Source organism: Pavona decussata, unplaced genomic scaffold, assembly GCF_977016875.1.
Source record: "Pavona decussata unplaced genomic scaffold, jaPavDecu1.1 SCAFFOLD_58, whole genome shotgun sequence".
In the NCBI taxonomy this organism is placed as follows: Eukaryota; Metazoa; Cnidaria; class Anthozoa; order Scleractinia; family Agariciidae; genus Pavona; species Pavona decussata.
Window position 1 is genome coordinate 4,691,250 of NW_028145480.1, and position 26,633 is coordinate 4,717,882.

At 38.5% G+C, this 26,633-nt stretch overlaps 1 protein-coding gene across 2 annotated transcripts; it reads right to left on the reverse strand.

The window, feature by feature from the left end:
- Positions 1-688: 688 nt before the first annotated feature.
- On the reverse strand, positions 689-25,279 carry LOC146479804 (uncharacterized). 2 transcript variants are annotated; one of them, XM_085110653.1, is made up of 16 exons: positions 25,230-25,279; positions 21,594-21,653; positions 13,875-13,889; positions 13,425-13,492; positions 12,787-13,044; positions 11,666-11,807; positions 10,148-10,503; positions 9,331-9,472; positions 8,623-8,966; positions 7,942-8,083; positions 7,285-7,461; positions 6,789-6,965; positions 5,351-5,527; positions 4,011-4,307; positions 2,460-2,768; positions 689-954 (listed from the first exon to the last, which is right to left on the reverse strand). In XM_085110653.1, exons 2-15 carry the CDS (start codon positions 21,643-21,645, stop codon positions 2,461-2,463), a joined length of 2,655 nt encoding a protein of 884 aa, XP_084966779.1. In that variant the 5' UTR covers positions 21,646-21,653; positions 25,230-25,279; the 3' UTR covers positions 689-954; position 2,460. The 2 variants fall into 2 exon arrangements, with proteins under 2 accessions (XP_084966779.1, XP_084966778.1); XM_085110652.1 differs by lacking the exons at positions 21,594-21,653; positions 25,230-25,279 and adding an exon at positions 17,483-17,596.
- Between the last annotated feature and the right edge of the window lie 1,354 nt (positions 25,280-26,633).

A 26,633-nucleotide genomic window follows, 5' to 3' on the forward strand; every position in this document is an offset into this window, starting at 1 on the left:
AAAATGGGGAATTTGAAAATGAACCTTGAGAATATGAGGCAAATTGCGCGGGCAAACTCCAGTCACGTTACGATCGTCCAGTCGAATATTGGAAGAGAGAGGCGTTTTTACATGGGCCGATGGCAAACTGTGCAGGGTGAGCAATAATATTTTGACTTGATTCTCTTGCTTATGCACTTCAGTAGTTAATCACAGAACAGAAAAGATCCACAAAGGTCTTTGATAGGACTGATAGGTATGAGTCGAGCCAAAGCGAGGCCATAAAAGGAGCGAAAATGTGTCCTATTGTCAAGCCAAAAAGTCAACGCAAAGTTTGATACATGAAAGACTGTGAAGTCTGTTCCAATTTAATTTTCTTTTTCTCTTTTTCCTTGTATTCCAGCTATGACTGTAGTCTTTTAGTTTTTTGCGTTTTTTTTTTTTAGGTCTTTTACTTTGCCAAACAAGTGACCAAGGAAAAATCAATCAATCAATCAAAAGGAGCACATCTGAGTGCATTTGCTTGACGCTTATGGCCGACGGGTGTTCTGTCACGGGCACAGTGTCACAACTGTTTCAGATGCATGCAAACTTGCTTCAGGGTGATTCACCCCGCCACCTGGTCACAGCCCGGTCTAGATAGGATTAATAAACTTAATACGTCTAAACGGATAGAAGTTCAAGACTGAAAGAGATGACAACAGTAATACCAACTTTTTAATGCTCTTTTATTGCAGATTACCCCTAGTGCACAAATGTTATTGAAACTAATCATTCCTTAAACCCTTAAGTCAGCATACATAGTTATCCGAAGTGTTCGCTCTGTCGTGTTCCTTGCTTGTGTTTTGATGTACCTTTTTTGTTTTCTTTTCTTTCATTTTAATTTTCCCCGTGTATCTTAAGACCTGTTTTACGCTACGGTTATCCCATCATGATGCCTTGTATCTGTTTCGTCGGTGGTCATGCAATCTGTTCCTGCAAAATGGGAAAAAAAACCTGCTTTATTATCACATCCAGTGCACTTCCTCAAAAGAAGCGTTCGGGGTGCTTTCAGAGTCTAATTTCCCCAATTTCGCCATTACAACAAAAATAAACTGGCTTAAATTCTCAACAAAAAGTGTTAATTGCACCTCGACTGAGCAAACTGGCAGTAAATTAACCTTTTCCTGCTTTCTGTGTTACCATGATGTAGAGAACCACCACGAGTGCCATGTGTTTGTAAGAGTTGTTAGGCAGGTTAAAGTGTCGAGCGACTGGTCAAGATGCATCTTTGTCATCTCTTTGAACGTCTCGAAGATGCTTGCAAAATCGCTCGCTAATCTCCTTCTTGTCTCTTCAATGTATAACTTTTTGCATATAGTATATTTTATACAATAGACAGCATTAGCGGAGGTGCATGTAGTGAGGACGATCAGTGGTTTAGATCGCTTGGTCTCGAGATTTTGTCGACCTTGTTAATGAAAGCGCAGGCTTCGCATCGTGTTTACATTCATTTAAAACAAACTACCAGGTTAATTGTCGGATATCAGTACGCTTCTAACTAGAAAGTTTCCAATTTTTTTGTTGTTGTTGTTGTTGTTGTTTTATAATCGCGTTTGAATGAAATGAGCAGAGATTGTGAAAAGATATGAGTTGGCTTACTTGTTCTAGTGGAGGTCGTTCAGTGAAAGATTGGGCCAGTTTCAGGGTCATTTTAGTGCGATGAAGTCGGTCTTTAGTCATAATTTTGACTGAATTTATAATATGTGGATGAAAAGTAATTGTGAATGGAATTCTCAAGTCTATTTCTCTTACGTCTGTGAAGTTTTCAGTGCTGACTCAGTGTCGATCCGTATTTTCAAAAAAGAGATTGAGAGAATTCCATTTACTATTACGTTTCATCCACATGTAGTGAAAAGCGTCATATCGAAGAACTTCAAGTTGCTCCAAAATGCCCCTTAAACTGTCCCATCTTTTTACGACCTTCAGTAGAACAAGAAAGGGCATCTTATATTTTTAAGCGACGTTTTTGTTGACGATGCTGTCGTTCCTTATGTTTCCATGGCAACGGCGGCTGAGCATAACCAAACTCGGCAAATTTGAACGTCAACAAAAAAATTGCCGACAGTCATTTTCAGTTTCCGTTAAAGATGTGCCTTAGAAGTTAAAGAAAAAACAAGCAACAATGACACAAGCACGCAGAAATGGATCAATGTTTGGGATGACATGTTACATAGAGCTCAATATCGATATTAACGTCCTTGAAAGCTGGGCCGGTTATATCAGTTGAGGGCACTATAAATAAAAAAAACTCACTATCTTCTCGTACAATGCGTGATCAATAGCCACTCGAATGTTCAAAGCATCACACGTACCAATCATTACAATCACGAATTGTGCAGTAGGGCCGGAGCGATTGCCTGTATATATCGCGCAAAGGCTGACCAAGCCTCACCACACCATTGAAGGTATAGGAGTGTAGGGGGGCTATAAGAACTCACCTCACTCGAAACGGTAAACGAACACGTCTCCGTTCACGTCTTGGCCGTTAGCATGGCCTGTGCCCTTGTTACTAAAAACACATTGCGTTGACACACCATACTTGTTGTAATTATTCTCGGCGTCATCGCTAGACCAGCAATTCTTGTCGTCTGCTCCAAACAAGTTGTAGCCAAGCTGTTTGGCCTTCGCTTTGCAGTAGTCATAAATAGCATCAGGGCCAGACACACTGCCCACATTGCTGTCAAATGAATCCGGCAAGGCGTTGGTGGGAGATTTGTTGCTATAGCAACCCATCTTTTCCCAAGCCCCTGAAAGTAACACAGAATAATTAAAATAAGCTTGGTCTCGTCCACATATTGATAAATACACTGCATTTTCGATAAAAGTTGTTACAGCCTTTTACATACGTCGTATGAGAAGATCAGTGCGTTGGAACATAAAGCTCAAAGCCAATCACACAAGCCAAGGTCCAGTGGTTATGGACGAACTAATTTAAACTTTGATTGTCCAAAACAGTTGATTTGTTTTAGATTTTACGACTCGACTCAACGTAGAGCCGCCGGTGACCATCGGTTTCTGAAGTTTATACGTTTTCACGGCAAACAACCCCAACTTGGATAGGAAGGCGAGAACTTGGAGGCGAAGGGTCACTAATTCCTATTTATTCCCTTACGATTGTTTGCGAGTTAATCGCAACCAAGACCACGTGTTCGATAAGATACGGTTTACATGTTGAAATTTTGCTCACTTGGGACTAAGTTGGAACTTAGTAAAGATTACATGAATAGCAAGATTCCCATAAAGGGATTTTATTACTATCACTTGGCAAGGTCATTGCTCATCATTTTGTTCCATGAACATCTATAATAAAACTGTTATCCCTTAAGCCCCGTCTACAGGAGCAATTTTTATATGGCAGTTTTTATGTGGCAATTTTTATTTGCCCGAGTAGATGATGAGAAATGACCAATTTTTATGTGACAACTGCATTTGCTGAAAAGCTGGCGTGTTAGTTTTTATGTGGCAAATAAAAATTGCCACATAAAAAAATTGTCCGTGTAGAGGAGATGCCACATAAAATGTGACAAGTTTTCAACCTCATCTATAGAACCCAGTCCCTACAGTCCCTAACATTTGCGCATCCAGCATGGCGCCATCTTGCTTTTTGCCTTTCCATGGACATCTCCGCTGTGCGAAATTATTACTGACGCAAGTTAACAACAAATATTTGTCGAGCCATCTACACGGGAAAATAAAAATTGCCACATACAGTTGCCACATAAAAATTGCTCGTGTAGACGGGGCTTTACATAAGCCAAGGAGAGCAACCAATACCGTATGAGGGTTTATGATCTGGAGCGAAGTAGGATACATATTGTTTTCCCTCTTAAACGGATGAAAGACTTTTGGGATTAGGCCCACCCCCTCCCCCTCCCTCCTCAAAAAAATCCAAAAATAATGAAAGAAACCTCAAAGAAATTAGTAGCATTTTCATTGTCTCTTTATTTTAACATGATGAATTATTACTGATTTTCACTAAAGAAAATTACCGTTGTTGTTTTTCTTATAGACGAAGATTGATTCTGACCCATAGTAGCCCATAGAATCCCCAGATTTGCTGGTCTTGCACTGCCCCGAATTTCCGTACACGTCATACGTATTTTCGGCGTCTGGTCCACTCCAGCATTTTCTATCATCCAGACCTATTACGGAGACTCCTTGTTGTTTGGCTTCGTCCTGGCAGGCACTCAATTTAGCACTCACTTTTTTCTTGCCTGCAACACCCCTTAAAATATCACCCAAGGCTCTTCCTCTGTTCTGATAGCATCCGACGGCCTTCCAAGCCTCTGTTGTTGAAAACAAAAATATGGTTAAATTGATCTACGATAAAAAAATATGATCCTTAATACGTCAGTACCGGCCGTTATTGTAGACTCCAAACCAACTATTTCCCATTTCATTCAAAACATTGTGCGAAATAAATTGTTTTGTTGTAAATAGGAATTTCAAGTGAGCGGGTAAAAGGTATTTTGATTTTTTCAGTTTTACAACAGGTTTCCTTTGCCTTTATAGGGTGGAGTGTAAGCATGCAGTCTTTTTTGTTTGAAAGAAGTGTTGATAGGTATTATAGGTATCACTCGCCCCTTGCTCAATTATTTGTTCAGTTAAATGCTAAAATTTACCCATGGGACTGGAGAAAAACTTACATTCTGCCCAATATAAGAGGTTTTCAGTTGAAACTGAGAAACAAATATGAAGTTTAATATCAACAGCTTAAGCAATTTTAGAAAGAAAATTTTAAAAAGAAATGGATTACCCGCACCTTTAATATAATAGCATTAAAATTATGTTTATGTAAATAATTCTTGTAACTTCAGTTTCGTGGTTATACTCCAATGTAATGTACTTTACTGTTTTTTGTATGATAATCTTTTTTGGCATAGTGTTTTTTTTGCCTTGATTATCATAGAATTGAAAGCTTTTTTCTTTTTTTTTAAGTTTGAAGTGTTGTTAAGAATTGTAAAAAAAGTATTTGGTTTTTTTTTTATCTCTCAGCAATCGATAAAAAATGCATTAAAAAAGTCCTTTTTGTTTCATTATTTTTTTCTTACTTTGTTAAATTGTTTTCAAGGTATGCAAAAAAATAAATTGTTCTTCTGTTTTGTTGTTGTTGTTGTCTGTTCGTTTGTTTGTCGTGTTTTCCATAAATTTTCGGTTGGGTATTCTTCAGTGTATGCTTTTGAAAGCCATTGTTAATTTCATTCAAAATTTTTATTCAGGCACAACATTACCATTAATGAGCATATGACCTTGTCAAAGAATGAAGGCTTGACATTGAATTTTAAAAATATATATTCTAAAAATCTCAACCGAGTAGGGCTCTACTCACTTGGGCACTCGACATTGTTGCATTCTTTGGATGAAGAATCAGCTCCCAGGCTACTGCAGTCTTCTCCTCCATTAGAGGGTGGGGGATTGGTACATGTTCTGGTTCTGGTTTGTACTCCGCCTCCACAAGTCTTTGAACAGTCGCTGTAAGGTCCCCATGCTGAATAACCACCGTTAACTGCAAAATAAAGGTAAGGGTTGTTGAAACGATTACAACGTTTTGTATTAATGTATCCTATTATTATATATTATTGTAGCTTTTATTTACCAATTTCTTCGTAATATTTTACAGAATCAACTTAAACTCGCTCATTAACTTAAGAGAGGAAGTGCCATGGGGCAAACTGATACCCGAGAACTGGCCTAAATTTTTACTACCAGCTAATAAATGGCAGGGTTTCTTTTAACTGATAGCCGACAAACGTTAAGGAAAAAAATTCAAACTTTGCCCGAGTATAGTGAGAATTTTACTTGTCAACAATTTGCCAGTAACTGTGCGGAGAATAAGTTGCTTACAAAGATTGTTCGGAGCTTCTCATAAGCTGTTTCTAAACGATGTGAAGTTGTCAGAAGTTAAGACGCAATGTTCGTTAAGTCTCGAAAGAGATTGGAAACACTCTAAAGTTCTTTGAAATCTTCGTATCGTACTCGCCACTATTCGGCTAATGAGAAGGACACCGTTGACAAGATAAAAAAGCGCAAAAACCACGTGAGGGGTAAAAAACTAACCGCAATTTTAGCTGATTACTGAGATATGGCTTAACTTTTAACTGATAGCTGAGAATCCATCATCCAATGCAGACCCACTAAATAGACTACCATGTAAAAATGCTGAGAGTATCCTAGTTTCATCAACGTGGGGTTCTCATGCGTGACGTCAGACAAGTAAAGGACCAATTTCATTTGGCAAAGTTACGACAAACTAAACTTTAGCCACAGGTGAATTTCTGGTCAATCTTGCCTCATATTACAAAGTGATCAAGTGGACTTGGAACGACAACATTTGCCCATGTTGAGTGGAGCAAAGCAAAACATTACAAAGTATGGACCTATAACTGTTTGCATGTCTGAACCCATTTCCTTTGTGGTGTCTCAAAAACCGAGTCTCGTGCATATGAGTAATTAGGTTTCCGGGATACCCAATCATGGCTGATAATGTTTTTTTACGATTTCAATTTCTTCACTTTATCGTTATTTAAGCTTTGGAAAATAAATTAAAATAAACAACAGAAAGGCTTACGCTTTGACAGCAAGTCCAACACTGATTTTCTTCTTAGGAAAGACTTTCTGTCAAGATTTTTTTCCTTGTCACTACTGACAATTTTTGAATAGTCCAATGGCATAAATTTAGTGAAGAGTCAACGGGAAAATGAAAACATGACGTAAGCGAGACGCTAACCATTGAATAGATGTATATTTGAGCCAGCATTTCAACTCACTTGGGCATGCGTCAATGTTGCATTCTTTGGTTGACGAAGAGGGTCCCAGTCCGCTGCAGTCGTTTCCTCCATTTGAGGGCGGAGGATTGGTACAAGTTCTGGTTTTTGTTTGCATTCCACCTCCACAAGTCTTCGAACAGGCGCTGTAAGGTCCCCACGCTGAATAACCACCGTTTACTTCAAAACAAAGGTAAGGGTTGATTAAGTAATGAGAAAGCTCGTGCCATTAGTGCTAGAGCCACTAAATTCATTGTACCATTAACATTCATTCTGCAATAGTATCACTATACTCACACACGACTGGCTCCCATCTGACCTCGAGAGAATGGGTTTGGTTTCAGCTTTGATGAAAGACTTTTAGAGACACCTCGTGTACTCCATTTCCTTACTAGAACTAACATTCGGTGGGAACTTCACAAGTTCACTTAACACTACTACATACACTGCAGAGTTTTAAATGACTTATACATTAACTTTTATCTTTCCGCTTGTTTACCTGGGCAGTTGGCGCTATTACATTGCTGCGTCTCTGTATCAGGACCTAGCCCTGAGCAGTCCGCGCCTCCAGGGCCAGGGGGAGGGTTGGTGCAGGTGCGACTGTGTGAGCGTTGTCCAGATCCACAACTTGAGGAACACTGGGACCAAGCACTCCACTCAGAGTATCCGCCGTTTACTGAATAAGTATTAAAATATGAATTGCTTTCTCTTTCGAAATTTGTTGGGTTAGTTGGTGGGTTGTTGGTTAGTTTGTTAGTTGGTTGGTTGTTGGTTGATTAGTAGCTTGAGTAGCTTGTTATCTGGTTGACTTGCTTGCTTGAATGGTTGTTTGATTTGCCAGTTGAGTAATGTCGCTTGGTCGTTTTCCATGGCTGGTTAGTCGGTTAGTTTGTTTACAAGTTCGTTCAGTTGTTTGACTGGTTAATAGACTAACAACTTGACAATATGGTAAATTGGTATGTGAAAAAAGCTACTGAATGATGGATTTTAGGGCATTTCTCCTTTTTAATCTCGTGGGCGCTCTGAAATGTGAGCCAGTTTAACAGTGTTTTTTAAGTTACGAGGTACTACACATTGTTACAGAGCGCTTGACTTTCGGACTTTCAGAATATCGCCTAAGAACAGCCAAACTGAACAACATCTTAAATTTTCTTACATGTTTCACATCCGTAAAACTCCAGCCGCATAGCTTCGTAAGCGAACCAGGACTCAGGATGGACCCTTATGTATCGCGCACTGATTGGTGGAACAAGCTCGTGACTGACAACGTTCATTCTATCCCAGTTTGCCTCAAACGTCTTTGAAAAATAAAATAATACATTATGTTGACGCATAAATTATGAAAGCGGTATACCACTTGTACGATCTAAATACTACTTAGCATGCAGCTTTATTTAGAAACAGCGGCTAAGAAAAGCTAATGTTTGGTTCCTATGGAGGACTTTGTCAAAAAGTGAAAATTGATTTTACGGCATGTAGTGCAAATGGATAGTTTGCAACTACAATACAATACAATAAATTAAGTTACATTTTAACATTTTTCATTAACGAAATAGTCAGCAGCCCTGCATGGTCAGATCTCCTTGCTGATTCACTGCGAAATTTATGGACCTTAGCCTCTTTTGTAAGGTTTTTTCAAAGCTCACGGTCTGAGTGACAAATAACACGTCATTTGAAATTGATTAATCTCTTATCTTGCTGCCTCTAAGAAAAGATTGCCTCCCTTGTTTCTTGCCTCCCACCGTTTTGCAGTTAGTTAATCCGCTGGAATAGCGACATGCTAGCCATGACAATATCCCGTTTATAACTACAATTCCTTGAGAGGTAACAACTCTACCTGTGTATGTGATTCCGGCTGATAGTGGTGAAAGTACGATCCATCGGTACTGTATCTCAGCGAGAAGCTCTTGACCCAGTGGTCTGCATTATAGTAACCCTGTATTGAAATCCCAGTAACTTGCTTCTCAGTCCCAAGGTCGACCTGTAGCCACTGATCGTTGTTTTGGTGTAAAGGAATCCAAGCTCCAACACGACCGGGCCCACCCTTATAATGAAGCCTGGCATTCTCAGGTCCGTAGGCTGCACTCAGCTTGGATGAAGCCGTTAGCGCGGAATTTGGTATGGAGCCACTTTCCATTCCTAGTGGCTTCCTACAAGTTGAAACCTCAGGAATGGGAAAACCTGAAGCAAAGCACAATGACAAAAAACGTGTATAGTCGGGACCCTTGTTGGCTATTTACATTGTGGGCAATCGTGAGATGTCATGAAATTCAAAATGCCGGCGGGCAGAAAATTTAAAGCGAAGATAGGCGATAATAAAATCTACTCTTTAGAACACTACAATGCTATTTTCAGTCATATAACTAGACTTTTCTTAAACAATTAGACACTATTTTCACAATTTACCGAGATTTTGTTGAAAGAGTGGAGGTTGTCTTAAAGGGCGTTCTCCTTTGTTTGAAAAAGTCATGATAATGGGAGTAATTCGGCCATTGCAAAAAAGGAACTGAATCATCGCCAACAAATAAAATGACAATTTTCTCACCTGACTTGCAACCATAGAAATCGGCTCTCAAAGACACCCAACCATAGTACTCCATTGGGTGGATTCGAATCTGGCGGCAAATAATGGGGTTCTGTAGCTTGTGACTCACAACGGTGAACCGGTCACTGTTGCCATTAAAAATCTTGGAAATAAGCAAAAAGTTAACATATTTTTAGCATGATGATTTTTCATACAATTGTCTAATAAATAGTAAAAATAGCACAGTGGATTTTCTCAGCTATACAGGCGAGTGATCCATTTGCTCTTAGGTCATCCAATTCTTAGTAAGTCTAGCTTGTACTGTAAATGCAAAGTTTATGGCCTGGCTTCTTCTTATGCAAAATGTCGATATACATATCCTTGCTAAGCCATTTCTGGACATCATCATAGTTAGTAAAAGGCAATGGTTATGAAATCAAACTTGGAATTCCTTCAAAGTTTCCTTGCTGGCATAGCTTTCTTGTCCTCTTTGTTCTTGTTGAAATCATTTTTAGTATTTTAAAAATTACTGTAAGCGATAATTAAAGTGCTAATTACTTGTCTGTAGACGCACGGCTCGATGGAAGAGCATATTCTATCTAATCATCTCTCTACCTTATCGTGCTGGAAAAATCTCACTTTTTGTCCATTCTCAGCTGCCTAGGCAATATTAGTTCCTAGGCCTCTCTCTGTCTTTACTCTGCAAGTTTTGAGTCACGTGGTCCAATTGAAAAAGCGTACGCCTCGGATACGTCACCGAAACGAATTGACCGTGAAGGTCTAAGGTAAAGTCGTACGAGAGGTAGGCAAAATATATTCGTAAACGGGAAGAAAATACCTTAGTATAATCCCCTTCTTTGTAGTATCTGAAAAACAGTCCATCGTACGAATACGACACGCGGTATTTTGTCACCCACTGTAGGGCGTCCTGCCTTCCTTGAGTCGCGATTATCGTCACTTTAGTCCAACTTCCAAAGTCCACTTGCCACCAACTTCCCTGCAGGTAATGACCACCTAAAGTTGCCCAGGCGCCGTAGCGCAACGGACTAGGCACTTTCTGAAAGTGAAGTCTTCCATTTCCGGGTTTGTGGTAAATGTCCACCATACTTGAGGCTGTCACTGCTGAGTCAGGAACTGCATAGCTCTCTAGTCCTAATCCCGTCTCGCAAACTGGGGGTTGTGGGGTAGTAAAGCCTGAAAAAATGTTTACGTAGCATTAGCATTAATAAAGGTTGATCTGGATTCTGTACTGAATTCTGTACTTCACTTTCACAGCTTCCAATTCCTTAATATCATTTCAAAAAAGAACGGGTTGGTCTTCGAACTAGTAAACGATGTTGTATTATAAACAAAATCTTCCCCGTTGGGCACTCTGGAAAACTTCGAGTCATGTTCCGAAATCTTCAGAAGGCTTCGGGTCATCATTGGAAGCCTTTGGAAGGCCTTCGGCGAAGCTCGGAAGGTCCCTGATCAAGATCGTATCCTGTGGAGTAATATCATGGTGTTTCACAGGTATCCATTTAATTTGCCTATTTATCACAATGATTTAAGGAACCTTAATACACGTGTATGCAATAATTAACAATCATTCCACGAAATAGCCTTTTCCAGGATCTCGGTATGTAGGGAGACGCAAAAGTAGCGGGCAAGAGGAATGAAGATGAGGGGACGAAACCGAGCCGCACACGAGTTAGCTTATCGCCAAAGAAGCTTATGGCTTCGTTCAGTCCCGTAGTCAGACCAAACTTTTTCAGGCAATGACAAAAGTACTATCCAAAAAATTAAGACGCTCAAGTGTGGACAAGAAAAGAAAACCCAAAACCAAAGCAAGTCAATGGGCGTTTTTTATCTAATTCATTTTTAATTGCCTTACCAAGTACAGTTTTTCCATATTAAGAACCTTAAATGAGGCACAAACGCGCTATAATGCATCTGGAACAATATTAACAAGTAATTTAGGTACTTAGAGGAAATGTCTTCCACTGACGCTAACTGGCACAAGCAACCATCAAAGCTGACGATCGCCAAATCCTCTCTGCACGTGTTTGAAATCTGTTCCGATTTTCTTATTCCATAGAAAAGTTTTAAATTAGCTAAATTCCAAATGTGTTCAGTGTATTTGACTTATATAGACAGTGTCTTTTCTGGTCTACTGTGCCCTCCCTTCCCGTCCATCCTTAGCCCCGTGAATATTAAAGCTATGATTAAAGCTATGGCAATAAGACTTTTACCGAAGCAGCCACCTCGGTTGCCTTTATGCCGGTATAACCGCAATCACGCCCTTATCGCTGATTGTGTTAACCCCTTTCCCCGTTGCAGCGAGTTTACAAAGGGATTGATTTATTCCTTGTCTTACCTGAATGGCAGCCATACAATTCCATTCTAAGTGAAATCCACCCATACCACTTCACGGGGTGAAGGCGGATGAAGCGGGCCATGATTGGCGGATAAAATGTGTTGGTGACAATAGCATCCATGTTACTATTGCCGTTAAACACCTATAATTATCAAACAACACAATCTAGTGTTACCAATAGCCCAAAATAACAAACTGTATCAGAAGAAATAATTAATCAATGGCTTTTATTTCAATCCCACACTTTAGGAATTTTGTCTCCATGGACCCAGAAGTTAGAGCGCCTGGTTGCACGCGAGAATTTTTTTTCGACAATTTTCACTCCTTCTTGGTGAGAGTTTTCCAGGATAATCAAGGCTGCTCTCGCACGAGTAATCAAGCTTACTGGACAATCTATCCTTCCTAAGCTACATTTGCCCGTGTAAGCGATTGATAAGTTTCTTGACAAGTTTTCCGTGGTAACCACAACGAAATCTTTTGAGTGAGCGAATTTCATTGTGTTATCCTTGGCAAGTTGAATTTGTTCGAGTGAACAACTGAAAAGCCTCCTTGACACTTAAAAACTAATGTCATATAAACCTCGTCAGGAAAACTTGCTATACGTTCACGCGAGCAAGTGTCGCTACTCGACAAGTCTTCGTTGATAGTTTTTTGCTCCTGGGTGATTGTTTTGAATTTTTGGAAAAGGAAACTTTTTTTCGTACACGTGAAAATTTAAAACTTATCAAGAAAATCTTTTTCGTGAGGAACCATTGTGAACCTTTACCAGTTATATTTAATGTTTTTTTGGCTGCTTACACACAGCCAACCTTGTTCGTGTATGGGGTGAGCAGGTGTTTCAAGATCCGTCACCTTTAAAAAGCTACATTTGCTAGAATAAAGCACTTGTCATCTTCCTGGGCAAGTTGTCCGAAACACACTATTTTGCACACGAGGAAGATTCCTCTGACACTTTTTTGAAGAGCTTTTGTTCAGTATCTTCGTATGTAAAAGGTAAATACGTACGTTATCGTTAACAAGTCATACTTAAAAAATTACCTCGTTCAATCAAAGGTTAGCAAATAAAAGCAAAAATTCAACATTTTTTACGAACCAAATAATTATTTGTCCTCCAAACTCACCCTTGCAGTATTATAACCTGATTGCATAAAATAGTGATAGCGGCCACCATCTAAGCTGTAAGAGATCTTGTACTCAGTCACCCACTGAGCTGCCAGATTTCGACCCTGAGTTCCAACCCTTGTCACCTTTGAAATTTCCGCCAGATCTATCTGAATAAACTGCCCTACGTCCAAGTACAGAGAAGACCACGCTCCTGTTTTGCCGCCTCCAGCTCTATGATTGAGCCTGGCGTTGGTAACTCCGTGTGCGTCATTGTACTATAGACACATCAATAAGTCAACAGGAGAATTTTGTATGGATGGGTGTACAAATAATAATGATTTTATCATAATAGTAAAACAAAAACAACACCGACAATGATAATAATGATGATTGATCATATACGGCAAAAAACGAAGGAGGGAGGGAGGAAAAAAAGGAACGAACGAACGAACAAGCGAAAAGGAGAAACGAAGAGATGGATGGATGGATGGATGGACGGACGGACGGACGGACGGACGGACGGACGGACGGACGGACGGACGGACGGACGGATGGATGGATGGATGGATGGATGGATGGATGGATGGATGGAATTCAAAGGAGACTTTGATTTTTGTTACCGTGTTCGAGTAAAATCCAGTTAAATATGATTTACCTGGGAGGTAGCACTTATGTGAGAGTTTGGGATATCGCCATTTTCCATTCCCAAGGGAGAGTCACAACCTGAAAAGGACATCATACCATTTCCATTTCGTATATTTGTAACTCCATTTAATTCATTTATTTCGTAAACTGCTAGAAATATGAGAAAGTGAAAAATGTTTTGCCTGTATCATGGTAAAAGAAACCCTGATCTACTAACGTATAACAATACAAAATTTTATATAGTGGTTGTAATGCACCTTATTAACGATGGAAAATGTAGTACACGGTTACTTTTAAAAATGAGTGTGTAGAAAATTAAACTTGCTTGTTTGTTGTTGTTGTTGTTGTTGTTGTTGTTGTTGTTTGCTGTTTGTTGTTCGAGCTTATTCCAAAAGTCGTACTTTCAAGCTAGAATCGAGGCATACGTAATTGAGAGAATAAATTGTAAATGGGTACATACCTTCTGCAACATATCCTAGAACGAAAGCAATATAATAAAACCATGTCAGTTCTTAAAACTGGATCCAACCATGTACACATCTAGCTTTGCCAACAAATAAAGAAGTAGTCATATTTTAATAGAGAGAAAAAAATATATACATGCTGTTAATAATAGGAGTACAAGTGTAATCAAGCATTCACACAGGAAGTAAAATTTGCAAAAGCCATTGGCTGAGGGAAACTTTAAATGAATCTTCAGATATATCAACAGTAGATCGTTATTAATTTTTACGCTCACTTCCATGTAAAGGATTGTTCATTTTCCATATTTTTACTAAAAAAACTGTGCTACAATTGAACTCGCACTTATACGAACATAAATTTATTGCATTTTCACTGAAAGATAAAAACGGAAAGTAGAAATCTTGAAAGAATCTTCAGATCTTCAGAAAAATTCCGTAAAATGTTACAAATAAACCACGTTAAAAATATTCAATGTTTTCTTTACAGCCTTCCAACTGCATCGAAAATACTCTTTAAGACCTTTTGAAACAACTTGAAAAATCTTCGGGACGAGTTCGTTCAAAAAATCATTGACCGATCTTTGTAATTTGTCGAAAGACTTCCGAGGCGGCCTTCAATGATTTTTGGTGACCTTCAGTACCCTTACCAAGCTCGAATTTCAGATTAATTTGGCTGACTCTCAGCTCACGAAAAGAGAGCGATTACTCTAACAAATGTGTGAAAATAACAATTGTGTGTCTTTCAGGTCTTTCAGGACACCGATAATAGTTCTGTTCTGTGGTTGCCTCTACTTCGGTGAAAAAAAAGGATAATTTAACAACAATACAAGTTACTAATGCCACAGAATTTTAAATTTGCTTGACACAAGCGTTTGGGTTGTACAGGGACTAGATTGACGAAGCCCTCTTTAGTTAAGGCGTATCACAAGTATTGTTTCCTAACAATAGTCTACTGTTTAGAAAGTCAAACAATAATTAAGATACATTCTTCGTGCATCTGGCCCCTGGTTAACAACTTCCCGTTAGAAACAAAGACTTCCACCCCTTATTCAAATATCTCATTTTAAACAAAATTGCGATCGTAATGTTCTCTTTCCAAGAGAAATGTTCCTATGCTTAATTTAGGCCTATAAATTTATTCGAGCCAGTTTCAGTCGAGAGGAATTCAAGATTCGACTTTTGGTTCCATTCACTGGCCTCTCACCGTAAATAATGTGTATCACTTGTTGCTTGTGAGATTAATCGACTCAGTCAGTTTCGGTGCCTTGAGTTACATTCGACACCACCGCAAATGTTACCTTCTTTGTTCCAAGATCAGATCTAATACAGCTTGATCTGTTTGGATGCTTAACTTGAACATTCAAGATGCAGAAAGTTTTGGGGAATATAATTTTATTCCCCGAATTTACCAGATGGGTTGGCTTAACGTACCAAAATGGTAGCTGACCGTTTTACGCATGTTTAACGGCACATCTGCCCTTTCTAAAACGAAAGCAATTAGTTTTCCAGTGTTATGCACAAGCAGCTGTCAAAGCTTCAATCAAATTTTAAAATTTACATCAATTCAAAATGAACATTTCACCTTAATGTTAATCTGAGCGCGCTTTCAAACAATTTGTTGTTTCGCGATCATTGCGTTTAACGTTCATAATCTCTACCTGTATAACTCTTAACATCAGTGAGCTTTGAAAAGATCATGGTTCATTTTCGTAAACCTGTATTTTAATTTATTTCTATCCAGTTTTAACTTAAAGGAATTTACATTTCAACGAAATGGAATTAAAATTAGACCAAAAAAAATATGCACAAAAGTCATTTTTCTGAAGCTAAATTACAACAGAAAAAATAATTTGTATTAAAACACCTCAGTAATACGCAACCAAACTGGGTAGCGCGCTTCTAGCTATTTTTCTTAATTTAAAAAAGTGTCTTTCGGATGCTTCGCCTAAGATAGGTTATGGTGTCAGAGCTAATTTATTAAGCCATGAAAATTAACATGATCAGAAATATCACGAAAGGAACGTTCATGGTTCTCTTTGTTATTGGTTTTCATTTCTGTTTATATGCAAAGCCAACCAGGAGAGTTCATTTATGAAGAAAAGGAAAGAAAACAAACATTTAAAGGCTCTTAAAGGCGTAAAATTGATTGGAAGCTCTCAGAACCTCAAATTGGCTCCTCATGAGTAAAAAAAAAACACCGGATTTGGATGCTTCTATAACTTTCCTTGAAGAACGGTACAGCTAGATGTTTTCTCTTGATTCGAGTAATGTTTTATTTTGCATGCATGAAAAATATACCTTGATACGCTTCTTCGTTGATTAAAAACGCTACAAAAACTCATTTATCAAACCATTGTTATTAGCATGACGAGAACGTCAGCAAAGTGAAATTTATCGTTAAAATTTTCCTGAACATCGCACATTTCATTAAAAAAGGTAACTGTATAGATCTAAACCAGAAGTTCTGAACAATTCTAAAAAATACATTAGATGAAATGACGACAAACTGAATCAGGCGATCAGAACTGGTGATTCTCGTTTAAAAAATGGTAAATGACTTCGCAATCGAAATTGATCTTGCTGGGATACAACCCTTGACACTAGGTACCCTTGCGTTTGTTTTAATTTAACGCTGTTTTAAAACTAGGTTAGATGAAATGACGAAGCACTGCAAGTTGAATGACTAGTTGTGTTCTTGTCCTAACCAATCACTCTACTTTAAAATGTTGATTCGGATGTTCTTGGAAAAAAAATTAAACAATTCGCCTAATCCTGATGATTCACAGCTAATATCCGTTCAGTAGGTTAAATTCATAGTTTATCGGTGCGATATCGTCGTATATTTCGTTGGAAGTTTGTCTTTACAAAAGCCCACTGAGGAAACAGCTACAAATATTCAGTCAAAAGAAAGAAATGGACATTCTTTTTTTCCCTCTGATTTAAACATCAGCCTTCTCTAGGCTGTGTGTTGCTGGGGTCGAAAAGATACGCTATTAACATTAAATCAAGTTGTCTCGCCGTGAGAAATAAACATTCCCAGTCATAATTTCGTCCACGCAGTTTTCTCCCTTCGCGCACGTAAAACAATCGAGGAAGAGAGAGACCGCGAAACTAGTGACCCTGTATTGACTTCCTTTAGTCTATCCCCGGCGTCTTGCGCGGTACTGTATCCCAACCGGAAGCGAAATTTCATGTTTTTATACGTCTCAAACCCGAGAAAGGAACAATGAATGGCAAAAGTTTTTTTTTTTTTTTCGATTTTCGTGCAATAACTACATAAAGATTATATCAAGCAAATGAAAAATTTCCGTCAAATACACTTTAACTGAGAACCCTTCGAGTTGACGGTGCTGTTTCTCTAATCTTTATAAGTCTAATTGTACAAATAATGTCCGTTCATCATCGCAACATGTAAACTGTTAGATTAAGAGCCAAAAATGTTTACAGGTGAATCGCCAAAATTTAACCGTTAAAAACTCCATCACGTTCGACAATAAAGAAATGTAAAAAATGAAAAAAAAAATAGCATCTCAATTTTTCTTGTTTTTCTGATTGACAATCGTGGAAACTTTACTTTTCTTCTAATTCAATCATAACTACTTACCAAACCATGCTGAAAGTTGGATCAAGACGACAATTTGCAACAAAGTGCCCATCTTTACACCGAGAACAAACTGATTTAGCACGTTAACACGATGTCTTTTTATGCCCTATGATAATTTCTAGTTTAAATTGTTTATTCTGTGGAGATTCATTAACCAAGCCATTAATTACGAGTTATCAAAAACACCAGGGGAGGTAAATACCCTTATCCATTTGTTTGTCTTCCTGTCAACATTCCATTGAAAAAAAATCCCTTTAGATGAGAAAATATGAACTTTGTAGTGATATTTCTTTCGTAAGTCGTTTTCTTTCCACAAAGTAAACTCCTTACCATGTGCCATATTTCATCATATTGCAAACTGTTATTATCTACTGAACTGCGGAAAACAATGGAAAGTAATATACAATATTCTAAAATCCTTGGAACTATCGATGGCAAAATTGCTTTAATATCAGAGCCACTTTGAATTTAGCAAGAGGCTATGTGTAGCTTATACTAGTGCCGTATAAATATAGGTGATTATTTTTAGGGTGACAAACTCTGCAGGGATCAAACAAATTCAAATTAACTAGATTGCCTAGAGCGGTGGTGTAACAACTCGGCAGTATACATATGACATGTTTTAGTTTTTCCCTTAGAGCAACAGTGAATTGCAATGTTGTTTTGGTCAAGAATTGAAACGCAGATTTTGAGAATTAAAAATGCATCTTTTACTTTATTTAGAACAACTACAAATACTAAAATAAGAACGTTTGTTGTCTGAATAATTTCGTTATTCCACCTTGAGGCTCTCAAAAAAACTTACTTCCATATTATTAGGAGTCCTCCAAGTAAACAATCGTAGAAGACGGCGAACTGTAAGTTAACTTATTTTATTTTCACTGAAAATCTATTTGCACCCTAGCAGCCCCCAACGTCCGAGAACAAAGCTTCCTACAACCGATAAGGGTCATTCTAAATGCCACAGCTCTTCAACACTTTAACTTCCTTAGTTACTCCTATGTGTTTGTGAGAATTCTATTCCTGTTTCACAAGTTCGAGAAAAATTTATCAGAACTTCCTGCTAGCAATTGCAACAATGTCTCTCACTTCGATGGGTGTCAATGAGTTTTTTTGCTCTTTTTTCCACCGTGCATGGCGAAAAACAAAAAATAACAAAAGAAACATGTATCACAGTGACTCTTGGCCACCGCAAACTGCACTCCCTCAAAGGAAAATTTATGCAAAATGTATATTTTTTTCGAAAAAACTAAAATAGAAAAGATTTAAGTGTGCCTCTGTCTTAGACCTTAGACAAGTACCGTCTTTATCACAATTTATTTTATTCTATTTTATTTTATTTTTTGCTCTAATCACCCTAAGGTTTTTTTACTTGTCTAAATCTATATTTATAAATATGTATGTTTGCGCCTATTGAATAACAAAAATGCAACGGCTAACATCTTCCTGTTATAAAATTCAAAGACGAACATTTCAGCCATACATGTAACCGTTCAAGCATAATAAGATTGCCACGATTTCAAGAAGCGAGCTTTGGTTGGGCCGTGAGAAGTAACTCGCACTTTGGTCAAAAGTGCATTAATTAACTGCGTGCAGTGTCACGAAAAAATCTCTGCCTTTTGATCAAAACTAGTCAAACATTTGACAAGGTAGGGTTTCCCTAGAGTTCCAATCCATTTCCATCCTGCCCATCCGCGGCTAAAGGCAATTCATGTTAATTTTTGTGCACTAGCAGAGAAATTGTTATCAAAGCTGAACCATTATTCTAACGTTTCCATCGATACAAATATGTTTTTTGGCTTTTCAAAGTGACTAAAATTAGGTGACACTGCCCCTTAAAAGGGGGGCAGCGATGTTATTTTTGGAGTTTGTTTTGGGATATTCAAAGTTCCCCCAGGCCCACCTAGTATATTTCACAATAAATTTAAGCCGCAAAGTTAAGTATTTTGCTTTGTGTTATGCTGTGAAAGCCTTGCAAAAGCAATGAACGTCCCACTACTTATGATCTAACTTCACAAAATGTGTTATTTCATTTCGATATAGTTTCGTTTCATTCCCATACTCTGAACTAGCCACACTGAGTCGACTGAGCAGTTCGACTTGCAGGCAATTGTTTGCCAGTCATAGTTTTGTGACAAAATGCTATCTGTTTCTGACAAGAACAAAAATATCGATGCATTTTTATTAATTACACAAGCCTCCTCTTGAATTAAATTATAAGGAGATATTTTCCAAACGCAATTCCTTCACATGTTTACACACCAAACTCATGGAATTGTGGAAAGTTTTCAAATGATTACCACGCGATGTTATTTCTGGAGTTTGTTTCTCACAGGAAGTTTCTTTGTTTTCCTTTCTATTATCAGTTACCCTGAACGTCGTAGCAACAAAATAGACCTTCTTGGGAATGCATCAGAAAAGAAAACGTTGTTATAAAAACATTGTATAGAAATCATTTGCTCTATCGATTGCCCAGTCGAAATGAAATACTTTAACAGCACTAACGTTTTGGTTTATACACTTGATTGAAAAAACGTTGCCCGTGCAATTAGTGTGAACGATACGACCACGCGAAATTATGGGGTGATGTAATTAGCATGCGCATGTTTCTTGTTTTTCTCTCTTCCGCGAGAAATATGCACATTTTAGCTCTTAAAGTCCGCACCTGCTTTTATTTTCTAACAGGAATACTGCAGACAAACTCATAGGTCAAACGTTTCCAGAAAGCTGTTAGGTCTTATCCTTCACTATTTAGATCCTTTACCTTACAACGTTACTTCAGTCAAGTGGAAAGTTCTTAGGTATATTTTCTTAAGTGAGGTGTAGACAGGATTCCTGTCTTGAATATGTATTAATATTTAGACCGGGCTTTTTTTCGTCTTCTGGGGCGAGGGCCTGAGATTCGCACGCCACGACACCGAGCCTAAAAGTATTTACGTCCAGCCCTCTCAGTCAATAACTTTCCCTGCTACCAGAGGTCTCTGACGGCGAGAAGGGAGAGAGACCTCTGCGTTCTCTCATGTAGCCGGCGACAAGATTTTGGTCGAAACTGACCGGTTTTTAAAACCGGTTTCCTTTAATGTGCAATGCGCATGCTCTGTACAAATTGTACGCTGAAATTTTTGAGCCCACAGTTGTTATGGCTTCCGTTAGTTTACAAGTTTCGGACTTCAATAATTACACGTTTGCCATCTTCAAAATCCTTACTTCGCTTGATTAACGCGATTCTACTTTGCGAAAGCATTTCTTACAGAGCCGTGAAGATTCGTTTTGAAAGTCAAGAGTGCTCTTCAACAAACCGCAAACTTTAGCTTTCCAATCTTCTGTATTTAGCGAGCGCCAGGTGTTCTGGCCGCTTAACTTGAAATTTACTCCGCACAAAAGGCAGTTTAAATCTTTGCCTACAGCTGCTGGTTTTACTAGTGTCCGTGGAGAATTATGTTCTTTGAATCTGCGATGTCGTTGAGGAGTTCGTGGCATTTCCACATACAGCTAACAGTTATTTCACACATCACCCTACCGCGACTGCTGTTTTGCGCGCAAACCGGTTTGCGAAGCTCGTGTTACATGTGGCTAAAATGTCACGCGTTGCTGGAAAACACTAGCAGAAGATTCGTCGGGGGCCGGCCGAAGTCCATCCTCGTTCCCAGAGCCTACGATCTTCTGGTCAGCGGTTGGATCGTAGGCCCTGGTAACAGCCGTTACCGGATGTCGTGAATATCCCGACATCCGGTAGCGCACACTCAGTGTGATAAATTATCATTGCGCTTGCTCAGTATTATTATTGCTCAGTACTGCTCAGTATTCCTCAGTATTAGGAAGTAAAGACAAATACGCAGAAGCGTAGCATTTTTCACCTTATAGCGCATCAGGTTTTCGACAGCCAATGAAATAAAAGATATTTTTCGATGGACCCAGAGGCACTCGTTCAACAGTTTAAAAAAAAAACGTTGGGGCTCTGGGGACGAGAATGGCAGAAGTCTGTCTCTTCCTCGCCGTTAGAGACCTCTGCTAGCAGGGAATCAATAACTACATAAAGGACTTAAATATGTGAAGATATATGTGGTACATTACGTGTAAACAGTAACGGTTAATTATGTAAAGGACATACCTCTCGCGGCTACAGCGAACGCAGCAGACAGCAAGATTACTCTGGCAGACATAATCTTACCTATAGTTAAGAAAAAGGAAAAATTGTACAATGAAAGTAAACTGTGGTAATTTTAAGAAGACCCGGCGTCGATTTGAGTAGCTTTTCGTCCTACCATTGTTGTCTCGATACAGCAATCCCACGCTGTATAGCTCTTGGGAGAATTAATAAACTGTTTTGTTCACAAATTTGCCCACAATCAAACTTTAAAAAACACTTTTATTTTTAAAAGTAAACCGTAAAAATAAAGGAAAGCAGTAAAGAATGAAAGTATTCAGGGGCACCCAATGAAAACATTTGAACAAAAATAATCAAACTATTGTTTTTGGTGTTCATCCCCTGCGGATCGTTTCATGGTATTTTTAAAGGCATATCTGGTCGATCTTATTGCTATCGCTCCCCTGTCAAGATATAATCTTAGCTACAGGAATGCAACTCTGTTGGTACCAGCCAAAGAGCGGTGCCTACCTACGCTTGGTGACCGAGCCTTTCAGTCGGCTTCTCCGAAACTATGGAACAGTCTTCCGGCGGAGATCAGAAACATTCAGATCCTCACATCTTTTAAACAAGCTCTCAAAACATACTTTTTTAAGATAGCTTTTAATTGATTTACTTATACATTTTTATGATAGCTTTTTAACCGATTTATTAATTTGATCTCAGTTATTACTGTTATGCGCGTATGAAAATATTTCTATTTTATATGCGCAATATGAGTTTTATATTTATTATTATTATTATCATCATCATCATCATCATCATCATCATCATCATTATTATTATATTATTATTATTATTATTACAATTATGTTTACTTAAGCTAACACAGTTCGATCTGATCGTATTCTTACGTTGAAAATATAATTCGCAAAACGTTTTAACGAACAGAATCTTATTTCGCGAATTTCGTTTTCCGAAATGCTAGATGGCCTTATTATTGAACGTATTGTAACACTGTCCAAAATTAATATGGTCATGGTGCGCTCAATCTGCAGTTTGTGGTCTGTCTGGCAACAGATGTTCTGCAGGTTACATAATTTTATGTGTCTGGGAGAAGAATATATAATAAATAAAGACCATCTCCATGAGCTTTGCTGCAGTAAAACTTTGCCTTATTTTCAATATGATCATAGTTGAAGAGTAAAACAACTATCCTGCTCGATCCTGCGGAGTATTCTTTGATTTTAGTCGACTCGACCTACGGCCCATTTCGCAGGAAAATTGTTTTAAAATTACTGCAAAGTGTAAGAGCTTTGTAGCATGTGACAGAAATGGAGTGAAATCATTTTGTTAGAGTGCCGAAGTGAAGATTTCTGTCCTATTGTTCTCCGGGCTTGCTAGCCCTGTAAAGGAAATGTGGATTGCCGAGGTCACAGAAAAATCTTTGAACTCGGCGGAATTTCGCTCAGATGGTCCTATCCCTGGCAGTCAGAGGTCGTGGGTTCAAATCCCACAGAGGTCTCGGCAAGACTAAATTCCTTCACAGGGCAAGCAAGACCGGAAAACTGTACGACAGAAGTTTTCACTTTGGCACCCTAATAAAACAATTGTTAACTCTTTCACCTTCCTAAAACAAAAGGAATTATTTTTGCAGTATTACGAATGTTTGAGGCGATATTTTGCCAAAGAAAAGTCTTACAGGAGCACGTTTATACTGTCGTTACTGATACTTATAAGGTGTGACGCAACTGATTCTGATATAAAGGGGTAAAGTTTAAAAAAAAGAAGAGAAAAACGCGTTTGCCGATTGGTTATGTTTAGCTTTCGGAACAAATTTCCGTATCTTAGGCCCGGTTCAAACGTCGCATTTCACATATGTCGAATAAAACTCGAGAATTAACTGCATGTGAAATGCGACGTTTGAATCAATTAAATTCGACTTATGTCGAATCTGCGACTGAAACAGTCGAATATTCGACATTAAGTTCGACATTTGATTCAGACGTCGCATTTCACATGTGCCGAATATAATACATAAATTACAGTAAATTATTATTATTCATTTTGTAACCACAATCCGTAAATGCCATGCGCAGAAGAGTATAAACAGCACTTTGAAAAAATGGCGGGAAGCGAAGGAATGTGCAATTCGTGCTTTTTAAAAACAAAATACACTTGTTTGACGTGTAGCAATTATCATTGCATGAGGCGCTCGGTGTTTGAAAATGAAAAGGACACTCCTTGGTGGAAAGAGGGAAAAGCTGTGGCATATTGTGAGACATGCTTCAATGAAACGATGAAAAGAGGCGGGTCGAGTGAAGGCCAAGATGAGTCATCTTGGCTTAACTCGACCCCCGCCTTTTCAGCACGCTGTTGGCAATGAAGATATTACTGCAAGCAAGCCGCATTCGTCAACTGGTAGTACGGAAACAAAAACATTGAAGGCGGACGGAGTTAAATTCGGCACCATTAAATTCGACGTCTGAATCAAATGCCGCATTTAATTATTTTAGTCGACTAAAATAGGAGTTATATTCGGCACATGTGAAATGCGACGTTTGAACCGGACCTTACAGACTTGTTTTCGTATCCGTGCAAAGGGTTTCTATACGTTCTGCGCTTGCACTTTATTTAGTGATTCTTTGGCGCCAAAATAAATTATGTTTGTTTAAAAGCACTTGGAATTGTAGGCTTGAGTTAACATTTATTGTACACTGAAACATCCAATATCAACCTTTTGTAAACATACCGGGACCTTTCACTTTATCGACCTTTACACTGAAAGCACGCAATTTAGAAAAAGAACTGCTTTCTTTCTTAAAATGAAAAGAAACAAGGTATTTAAGAGAAAAAAAAATGTTAAGTCTTTGTCCTGATAATTTACGTTCCCATGCTTCCTCGCGACCAAAAGCTTCATTAGGCGTATACGAACTTCACAGGTCTCATCAGCGACTTAATTATTTATCTAATTATCTACTTGACAAGGCGGTAAATTAGTGCATTGCAACAGCAACAGACCATAGCTTTCCAGTGAAAGCGCTAGTTTTCCTGCGGGGTTTCAATTGAATAACTTTTCACCTGGATAGGCAAATTGAACGAGATGAAATTTATTGCGAAGCATACCAATTATGGTGTTATACAAAGCATGAATTATCCCTTATCCCACCAAATTTTTTGATTCGCTTGCATGGCGGGATGCATAACTCCTTCAGGATTTTCAACGTCAGCTAGGCTACGTTCAGTATATATCATAAACTGCATTTTACTGCCAGTACCGATAACAGCCGTGAATTCTCAAAAACCCTCTTGGTGACTTAATACGACGAATTTTGAAAAGGCGTTTTCCCGAAATTATGTGTGCTGGTTAGATACCAAGAGGAATCTATGAAACGAATTGGTTTTGTTCCCGGGCCACTGAAATGAAATCGAACAGTTGTGGAAAAACTGGTTGATGAAATTTAAACTTCATTCGGAGGACAAATTTTTGACCTACTTCGCAAAAGGACAGGCGCAGTGCTCCCGGCAAATTAAAAGCGAAAGAATGAAAGGTTCTCATTTAAAACATAATTCATCCACAGGTTCAAAACGCGTCCTTAATGTACAATAAAAAAAAAGTTACAGTGATATCGAATTTACCTTGGAAGGTATATAACTTACTCTTTGGCGCCAATTCTTGCGGGTAAGAGCTCCAGTCAAAAGATCCGTGGAGTTTCGAACAGTCCTCTCTATCCAAGGCGAATGGTTAGAGGTATCAAGTTGGGTGTGTTATTAAATACTTAGATAGGATGTCTTCTTAAAACAATAAAATTTGGGTCGTGCATTTCTATTGGCTAATCCGCATTAAGCTTTGTAAGGCCGGTACTCTGATTGGGTAATTTCATTTCGTTTTTCGGGGCTACAAAATGAGAATGTTTGGTTTAACAACAGAGTTGATAACTAAAAGTAAATTAGCCACCGTAAAGAGATTCGAGTGCTGACCGTGATTCGAGCGTTAGCCAATTTACCTTTAGTTAGCAACTCTGTTGATAAACCAAACGTTCCTTTCTACTCCCCACCGACGCAGCCCCGCAATGTCCTTAGAAAATAACCCCGTTATCCATTTGCCATAAAAGAAGGCCTAACTTGTAATATCTGGGCAGCTATCTAGTTTAAGTGTTTGGTTGTGAAGCTCTTGAAGCTCTTGAAGCCTGTGGGTTCAAACGAGTGAGCTAGGGCACGTTACTTTGACAATTCTTGCGTATCGCCTTTATTTATGAAATGCTTGAAAGCCTCGAAAGATGCTAATGGTACATTTACTCATGCAAATGGACTTCTTCAAACAAAGACGCCAACGCAAAATAGTGGGAAAATGGGAGGGACACGATTTGGCTTAAAAGTCGTCTAAGTTTGTCCAACGATTTGTCCGTCTATTAAGACAAGTCACAAAATCAGACGTCTCTTTCGTCGAAAACCGTACTTGAAATCTTCACGCTAAGAACCATGTTTCTCAATCTTGTTTTTTTGTTGTTGTTGTTGTTGTCAATATATGCCTTTATGTCAATATCGAGACCTATTCTTCTGCCACCCTTTTCAATTGATCTTGCAAAATTAATGAACTCTCTCGATATTAATCAGACTGAGCGGCCATCCTCATCGCTCTACGGCGCCACTGTAAATTAAAGTTACCGAATCATGATTTCCTTTGAACTTTTGTGCTTTTGCCGCAGCCAAGTTCTAAACGCCTAAAGTATCGAACTAGGGGGTCAACTTTCTGCTGAAGAGTTCATGGCAAATCATTGTCTCCTTACCAGAAGGCAATGATTCTTTTGGGATCGACTCCGGATTTGAGGGCTTAGCCTTTCCAAATGCCCACTCTATCTCGTTTGAACTGAAGTAAATGATTACAGAATTCAATTAGTGTGAACCAACGGCAGGAGGTATATCAATGAATAAACCCTAATACACAAATAAATACCCTTGATTCTGTTGGATGGAATGATAACATAAGATAAGAGGGGCAAATGTTTTTTTCCGATAATAAAATTGAGACGAAGACCCCCTGAAGGCAACAAGAGGCACTTC